At 34.2% G+C, this 9,522-nt stretch overlaps 1 protein-coding gene across 9 annotated transcripts in view; it reads left to right on the top strand.

Annotated features, from left to right (window-relative positions):
* The window catches only part of LOC100749002 (potassium/sodium hyperpolarization-activated cyclic nucleotide-gated channel 3), a 213,576-nt gene that overhangs the window by 197,733 nt on the left and 6,321 nt on the right, over positions 1-9,522 (top strand). For 6 of the 9 annotated variants that reach the window (XM_033321198.1, XM_024368234.2, XM_033321196.1 and 3 more), the window contains 6 exons: positions 4,680-4,829; positions 5,497-5,715; positions 6,232-6,378; positions 6,460-6,577; positions 7,172-7,460; positions 9,223-9,358. In XM_033321198.1, coding sequence (XP_033177089.1) covers positions 4,680-4,829; positions 5,497-5,715; positions 6,232-6,378; positions 6,460-6,577; positions 7,172-7,460; positions 9,223-9,358 — 1,059 coding nt within the window. The remainder of the gene's footprint in view (positions 1-4,679; positions 4,830-5,496; positions 5,716-6,231; positions 6,379-6,459; positions 6,578-7,171; positions 7,461-9,222; positions 9,359-9,522) is intronic. The other 3 variants (XM_024368233.2, XM_024368230.2, XM_033321193.1) reach the window with 1 other exon arrangement.

Genomic DNA, 9,522 nt, shown 5'->3' with positions numbered 1-9,522 from the left:
GCTTCCTTTGGCACGCGCGCACGCGCGCGTTTTCGCCACAAGAAGAAACGGAAACACGCGAGCGTGCGCGTTACGTGTGCTGTATATACACACGATACGCACATCATCGAACCCCAGAAACCGATCCTTAGACTTTAGACCCTGGATCGATTTGGAGGCCGCGGAGAGCACTCTCGATGGGATTTTAGAGAGCCAAATTAATTGCCAACTAGATTTCTAAAAATGCTCTTTTTTTACTCTTTTTTTCTATTGCTAGTTTTTCCTTGTTTCTTCTTTTTTTTAGTTCGATTCTAGGTCACTGGATTGCGGGGAAAGATCAAACGAATTTTTTGAAGAACGATAAGTGCTCGTTTGTACAGCAGAACTTGATTTATCTGTTTACTGATGAAATTTGTGCCACTTCGTAAAAATCTTGACGGTGCTCTGGTACTCGTTCGGGTTAATTGGTTTAACTTTTTCTATGCAGCTCCATGGGTACACTTTTTTAAGCTTCGGTGATGATTCGATGAAATTTTTGAGAACTTGTTAGACTGATCGATGATCGGTTGTTAATTACCCTGGCGATTAAATATTTAAATAGACAATTGAATTTGCAATAGCAATAGGTTAATTGTTAGAGAAATTTCATTGTGACATTGTAATATAAATCAAGGTTTTTTAATCCTTAGCATATTAAAGTGGTATTATCGAAGTTCTACGCCAAAAGAGATTCAATGATACTATGCTTTCTTTTATCGTTATGCTAATTCGTATTATCGAAGCTTCGTCATAACTATAGGCGCATTGAAGTTGATCAAAATATTAGTAGAACTTGTGAATATTATTAAATAGAAATGTTTATTTTGACTGTCGCGTTCACATACTCAGTGTGTGATAAATAATAACGTTGTAAATAAATTTACGATTTTAAATATCATAGCTTCAATTAAATTTGAAAGTCTTTCTATCTGTGTTTACAAGAACATTCTTTATATGTCGTATAATCTAAAAATGAAAAAATTTGAAAGTTAGCTTTAACGAAAAAAGATATAACAATTACAAATGACAATTTTCTTGCACATTAATTTTTAAAAATCAATTGAGTAGCATCACACGTAAATTCCGTTATCGTAACTTCGTTTATTTCTGATTTCAAATTAAATTAAATTGTATAGCTATAGTTAAAGATATGTAAGTTTTCGGATACGTTCGAGTGATAGTGCAAGTTCCATTATCACGATTATCGTTTTATTCGCGAGCCAATATATGATAACGGTGTTCAATGACGTAAAGATGTACATAGTTTCTAAGAAATATTTAATAACTCACTCGCTCTTATTTATTCTGACGCAAATACGCAATCGTTTTACTGTTAGTTACTAAACAAAACAAAAAGAAGAAAACTAACAAACGACAGCACTTCTCTTGGAGTTTTTTAACATTTATGCAAACGTCATTTCAGATGTTATTTTGTCTATGCTTACTTACTGCTATTTGTGAATGAAACATAGGTATAGAAAAATCATGTACAATATATTTGGCAAAAGTATTAAGAAGTTATTAATAAGTAAAAATTAAGAAAATATTTATTGAGGTCCGTAAGTAAGTCCACGCCTTTGTATGCTAAGGATTATGTTCTACGAACAAAAACTTCAGGAAGTTTGTCAAACGTGACGATGAAATATTTTTATATAGTTTTGAACGTAAAATTTCTTTATACAAACGAAGATTTATCGAATTTGCAATGGTATTTCCTTTTTGAAAAATCGTGTTTTACAAACAGTAGCCAACGATTTGCTTATTTATTTCAATATAAAAACGATGTTCTTTTATCGTATTTTTCAAAACATTTTGGATTTACGATGGTATTTTACAATGGTATAAAAAACTAAGCTTCGCGTAAAAAGTCAACTGCAGTTTGTTTACTCACGGCTTCGTAAAAACGAAGTTTTATAGTATTTCTCGAAAAATTTCAGATTTGCAGAGTATATCTACTCTTTACAAAATCGTGTTTCGAAAAAATGAACAAAAATTTATTTGTTTATACGTGTCTGCATAAAAACGAAGCTTTATCGTGATTTCTAAAAAAATTTCAGATTCACGGTGGCATTTCCACTTCGCGAGACCTCGTTTCACGAGTGAAAATAGACGGTGGTTTACTTGTTTGTCGCAAACCGCTCGTAAATAGGGCGAAATACGTGTCGATTCTTTAATAATGCCAATCGTGTAGTCGTAAATAATTCTCGACGCATTCCGCGCGGAAGTAAAAACGCGTCGAGCGTGACTTCGTTCGTGTTTTTGAAATTCAAATCGCACCCGTCGAAGATTCAGAGCGGTCGAATTGCATGAATAATTCGATAAACGTTACACTCGCGTCGAAATTTCGACGTGGCGCGTGTTCCTAAAGGAAAAAACGAACTCTCCCCGCAATAATTCAACGTGATTTATTCCGTTTTCTTCGCCGCTAATGAATCTTTGATCAGCTCGTTAACCGATGTATCGGTAAATTTTTTATTGAAACATTGCATCAACCGTTCGACCAATTGATTTCGCGATCGTAGTACAAACACAGATCCGCGGTGACGCGTAAATGAAAATCGTGAAACAGTTCGATATCCATTTTGAAGTTTAAAGAACAAAAGTTATTGGCGGAATTTATTGGGAATCGATTGACAGAGTTTATCTGAGTATTTTTGATATTGGATAAACTTTTTTTTTAATTGGAAACATAGTTTTAGTTAAACACGGGTAAACGATGTGTCGTTACAGGCGAGAACTACCTGTAGAATTTTGTTTCGATTATTACTGTGATTTTTCAAAAGCGGTAGCCAATTTTTCCCCGGAACTTCCAGTTAAAAAATTACGTGTTATTGAATACGTGTGTATGTTTTTACCTTATTGATACTGTTCATAATTATTCGCATGTTCCTATTTGTTAAAAAAATTTTTTAATTTACTGTAATATTCTATAAAAATACTGATATTGTTACAATATATTGAGTAATATAAATTGACAAACGAGAGTGTGACTTCTATAATAATGAATAAATATTTGTCACTATTTTTCGTACAATTGGCTTTAGAATAAGGACATGCCATAATATACGATAAGCCTTCATGTTAAAATTTCATATTGGGCTACGAAAATAGAACTACTATTGCCAAAATAATGAATTGAATAATTCAATTGACTCCAAAATTAGGACAAATTATAGTAATTATATGATACTGGTAAAATATTGGGACATGGAAATGGTAGTACTGCTCCCATAACAGTGAATAAATAATTATCATCATATTTGTCGTTATTCAATTATTAAAACAAGCATATAACAATCAAGTCATAGTTGATAAAATTTTACAAAATTATATATGAGAAATATGATATATTAATATATGAAGTGCCACATATAAGACTCAGATTTATCATAAAATACCGTAATAAAATATATTTACTATCAAGTACAAAAGTTATATTAATTGGAAGCAAAAAATGTTACTCACTTTCAATAATTATGGACAGCTTTCCTTCCTCTTTATATACTTTATAATATCAAAATATTATTTAATATTTGATAAAATTAGAATATCGTTTACTAAAAACAAAAGTTATACAGTAATTTTATTTAGTGGGTCAGCTCTCTTCCCTTCGGAATGGTTTCCGCCGTCTCCAGCTTCTTTTCTTAGTGAGGACTTGGATTCCCATATCGTGCTTATGGCGCACTGTTCAGCCGAAAAGTTTGCAGTTCACAGTTGATCGAGCACGATCGATCGTCGATTTGAAATCATTATCGAACGCCAGAACTTGTCCTGAACATGTCTGGTCCATAAGCCAAGTCTGAGAATCTTAGCCTAACAGTGCAAATGACTGATACATATATATATACATATGTTGTATACAATATATATGTATATATATTTTTCCTTTTTGTTTCATCTGTTAGAGCATTCGTAGAGTAATCATTATTATAAACGTTCTTTAGGTTACATTGACTTGTTTTTTTGTGTGCCACGTGATGCGTATTTTCTAATGTAGCATGCTTTTTGAACTGAAAATTGAAACCCGAAAGTATGAACAGCGAAAACTACTTAGGAGAGGAAAAACACTGAAATCGTTCGCGTTCAGACTCGAAATTTTGTCTCATTCTTTAAATCACGAATTAAAAAATTCCTTCTATCCTAAATATGAAAAAAGATGAAAATACCTTAATTACTTAAGCTTCGTTTTTTCTACGCGTAGAAATATAAAATTTGTATAAATTAAGAGAAGAGAAATCCATAAAAATTTCTCTAGATTAAGATAAACTAAGCATTGAAGATTTTTTATAGACATAAAAAGTTTCTACGATTTATGTCGCGGCTGATAACTATACAGGCATATCGGCATAAAGAATAATTAATAATAATGGCATTATGTCGAAGAAAAGGATGACTGTTTCGGTTCTGAACGTCGAAACGTTAGGTAGTTTACTTGGCCCTTGACTCAGACGTTTGGATAAATATTTGGACTATGATAGTTTTTTTTGACAATGTATTCAGTGAATTAATATTTGACGCGTTTTTGTGCAACACTCGCTTATTTGCTGTACACTACGCAACCGGAGCTTTGGATAACGAGAGAAGTTTTTAACTGAAGTGTGAACAACATCCTGGCGCCCGATGCTGGCACGAGAATAAACCTTTGTCGTTGTTGTTGGCAGTTCCTGAATATGGCGTCGGTGTTCATGCGGATTTTTAACCTGATTTGCATGATGCTCCTAATTGGTCACTGGAGTGGCTGCCTACAATTCCTGGTCCCAATGCTCCAAGGGTTTCCTAGTAACTCATGGGTCGCCATCAATGAATTACAAGTAAGTATTGTGACGAGCTCGACAAAATTTGAGATCCTCGCTCGTTTGAAATCTAACCTTCTCTCTATGTATACTTGTCCCGTTTTCTCCTTTTATAAAGTACTTATTATAAAATAAAATTCTGACGAATTTGATGAGGTTGGATGTTGAACACTGCGAAGAAGATCCAATCTGGAGAACCACTGTCATCTTCCTTAAAATATAATTCAGATTGAAGAAGCATTTAATAAGAAAATTTCTGAGGAAAACAGAAATAATGGAAAATAAACTTTTCTTCTTCTCCTCGCAGTTTCTTTCATACGAATGGCTTATTTCGTGAAAAGTTTGAAAGCGGAATGAAGGATTCTGAAAAACAAGAGACGTACCTTAAACCCCTCCTTTTACAATTCTTTCGTCTGCTAATGGCTTTTACTTTTATAATAGGCCTATTCTATCGTTATCCTCGAATCTGGTATGCCTTGACTAAAAACTAAGAAGGAAAATAACGATCTCTTAACCTATTTTCTTTAAAGAAGGAAATAATAACAATATACTATCGCTAATAGTTATAAAAAATATGACGTCCAAAGATAATTATAATATTTTTTGTACCAAAACAAAAAGTAGAGAAAGTTGATGTTTTTACGACAGGTCACCGTCGTAATATTTTACTATCGTCTTCTTTCAGGACTCATTTTGGCTGGAACAATACTCATGGGCCCTTTTCAAGGCCATGTCACACATGCTCTGCATAGGATATGGAAGGTTTCCACCGCAATCCTTGACCGACATGTGGCTCACTATGCTCAGTATGATCAGCGGTGCTACCTGTTATGCACTTTTCCTTGGACACGCGACGAATCTCATTCAGTCGCTCGATTCCTCCAGGAGACAATACCGCGAGAAGGTATTTAATATTCGACGAGCGAGCCGCGAATCATTGAAGAAAATCTTTGCACTTTCACCTTTCTGACTCTCGTTACTATCAGTGTCAAATTCTCTAGAGTTCATGGTCGGAATATTGCTAGTAGTGTCTTTCGTGTAACGTATAACGAAGAATATTTTACTTTCAGTCTGACAACACTATAAAATCGTAAACAATACTTGAATTAAAATAATATATCATAGAACACTGGACAATACGAAGAAAAGAATTTATCTTATTGTTCTATCTATTTTTTCTATTCTATCAAAATTCAAAATTCTCGTGTTTAAATGTCAGAATGTCCAAAACCACCAACCAACATCGACATTTATAATAAATTTTATCAATGCCAGTTTTAATTAGCTAAAAACCATCGAGCACAGAAAGTACTTCTTTAGTACAAATTCGATTAAGAATCTTCCTAAATGAAATTAATTAACGCTCAAAGCGTAGAATAAGATGTTTAAGAATAGAAATTAACGATTGTACTCGAACCAGGTTAAACAAGTAGAGGAATACATGGCCTATCGAAAGTTACCACGAGAAATGAGACAGAGGATCACGGAATATTTCGAGCATCGCTACCAGGGCAAATTCTTCGACGAGGAACTGATCCTCGGAGAGCTGTCGGAGAAATTAAGAGAAGTACGAGCATCAGAACGAGAGACTATGGTCTACTAATTGCCCGATTTCAACAAATCCTAACGTGTTCCCGTTTCGTTCTAGGACGTGATCAACTACAACTGCAGATCGTTAGTCGCGTCCGTGCCATTCTTTGCCAACGCCGATTCCAACTTTGTCTCGGATGTCGTTACCAAACTGAGATACGAAGTCTTCCAGCCGGGTAAGTATCAGTTACTTGACTGAATCGTTAGAGTTGAAAATAATCTTTATACTAGCAAGTAGAGAAACTTCTTGAACTATCGAGGGAACTTAAAATGGTATTATCGTTACAACGAATGAATTTCGAGATTTATAATTTAGTAAAATATCGATTTGATAAAAATATTCCAAAGACATATTCTATGAAAGTTATTTTCTGATTTGTCTTTTAAATTATTATTAAACTAACTTCTCGAACAATAGTCAAACTACGTTACTTAAGAAACACAACGATGAGAATATCAATTCTTCAAATCTAAACTTCAATCTACTATACCTCGCAAGAAACAACTTCCTTACATAAACTTTTGACTAACGTAACTCTGAAAAAGTTCAAACATAAATGATTTTTCCTACTGCACACACATATATACGCATGCATACAGCCATGAAAGTAAAAGAAAAACGACCAATTCTCCGTATAACTTGAAACCTCATCTAACATTAAAATCTTACGTTCTCCTCGAACAAAAGTCAACGTTCGAGCAACAGGCACGTTGCAATATTAAATTTGAGGAAGATCTCTTAATAACAGCGAAGCGACAAAATTTTACAGGTGATATCATCATCAAGGAAGGTACGATCGGCTCTAAAATGTACTTCATACAAGAAGGCATAGTCGATATCGTGATGGCGAACGGCGAGGTCGCAACTTCGCTGTCAGATGGCTCGTACTTTGGCGAGATCTGTCTACTGACGAACGCGAGGAGGGTAGCCTCGGTCCGTGCCGAGACCTACTGCAATCTCTTCAGCCTCTCGGTGGATCATTTCAACGCCGTGCTGGACCAGTATCCATTAATGCGCAGAACGATGGAAAGCGTTGCCGCCGAGAGGTATAAGCTTTGGTTAGGTTTGTTCTATCGAGTTGGTGTGCTAATAGATGTCAATCATCACTCCCACTTCCATGTTGATTTTGTTGAACATTGTGTACTGTCCGATAAAGCGAGTTCTATCAGTCATTCTTATTGTTATTATCTTTATTTTATTATTATGTTAATTTTTTTATTATTTTTATTATTATTATTATTATTATTGCTATCTAAAAACATTTCATATTCGCTTATCTCTTCAACACATCTTTGTTCTTCTTCTTATTATTATTATTATTACTATTATTATGATTATTATTAGTCTGATATAATTTCCTTCGTATTTGTTTGTGCTGGTTTTCAACTCGATACGCTTGTTTTGCATACACTTTACACACACAAAAATGAAAATGATAAAGAATCTTATTTGGCTGGACGTTCTTTTTTGCGATTGAAGAATCTCTCTTATTGAACGTGACAGTGCAGAATCTTTGTTTTCTTGGGGAGAAAGTATTACAACGAAAAGCGCACTAACTTGCGATCGAGGGACGAGTATCCGTTAGATACTCGTCCCCAATCAATCGAGAGGGTTTTTTGAGAATTTTTTTCAACTTCGTTTTTTTCTTTTGTGAATATTCTCTCTCGACACGCGATTCCCCGTTCGACAAGCGATCGTGTTTGTAGAAATGGCACGAGAGTCGAACGGGGTTTCATCCGTTCGAAAAGAAAGAAGAAAGCTTGGAACACCGCGACAAAATATCTTCACACTCTTGACACATTCACTATACATAGTAATGTTGTATTCATAATTTTGCAAACATACTTTATAAATCAGTTCTGGATTTCTCGGTTTTGCCGCATCTCCGCAGAGTCACATACTTCTCTTTTGTTCTAGGTAGAAATTTTATGATTTATTGATCAAAGTAATTGATGCACTTTTATCGATAACAGTATTGCAGTAGCGTTTCTTGTCGTTTTTATGCACCAGTATTGTTTCTCTTATTGAATCTGTTTTGGTTACATTGCTATAGCTTATCTATCAAATTTATGGTTCACTCTGAGTTTAAATAGTTGGGCGTTTTAATCCCTCAATATAAACTCCAATGAATTATAACTGTAATAAAGAGTATAAACTCAAACAACAATCAAGATTTAAAATTTACAGTATGTGAGTGTCAATAAATTATCCTATAAACTAACCATAAATCGGTCATTTATTTCAAGAAGAGTTATTTGAAAATAAAAAAAATTATTTTGTAGGAGACTAATCTATTTTCAACACTTCATCGTATATTTTTATATATTTTCCTATGCCATTTAGAAGACAAAAGATTTAATCAAAATACTATTTGGAAACTGAAAATTCTAATAAATTTCGATAACTGTGACAATAATATCGTAACGACGTTACCTCTATACCGTAATCATGAACAATTCTAACATTTATATAAAAACACTATTTCTCTTCTTCAAATTCCCAAATTCTTTGTCCATTTTTGAGGGATTAAATCGATAAAATTATAAACACACGCAAAAATGTGATTCTGCGGGGCGCATTTCAAAGCTACTGACTTTCTTTTACCCAGTCTTGTACCTCACATTATAAAACCTTTAGCGGTGCAAGTGGTATTAGAAACGAATAATAAAAAAGTTTGTTGCAAGTCGCGGTGGGATAATAACGATCGATTTTTTAGGGAATTACCTGTACTGCTAAACGGTTTGTAAGTCGATCGATGTGAATAATCGTTGGTTGTGTTCTGTGCAACATTCCCTACGCTTAATTGTGCTCTCTCTATAGGTTGAACAAAATCGGCAAGAATCCGAATCTGGTGGCCCACCGCGAGGAGGATCTTGGAAGCGAGTCGAAGACGATAAATGCCGTGGTGAACGCGCTCGCTGAGCAAGCTGCGCATGCTAGCGCCAGTGAAGAATCGGTAAATATTTTTCAAAATTGCTACTAGCCATAATCGATAGATTTTTTGACAATTTTATATGACCATTAAGTTCATTCGCAATTTCTTAAAAAAGCACGCTAGGTATCTTAAGGTTACGTCAATTATTATCAGTTTTATATAAAATCTATTCAATCTATCAATCA

Source organism: Bombus impatiens, unplaced genomic scaffold (genome assembly GCF_000188095.3).
Source record: "Bombus impatiens unplaced genomic scaffold, BIMP_2.2 scf_0406, whole genome shotgun sequence".
Classification (NCBI taxonomy): Eukaryota; Metazoa; Arthropoda; class Insecta; order Hymenoptera; family Apidae; genus Bombus; species Bombus impatiens.
This window is presented reverse-complemented; position numbering and strand designations above follow the sequence as displayed.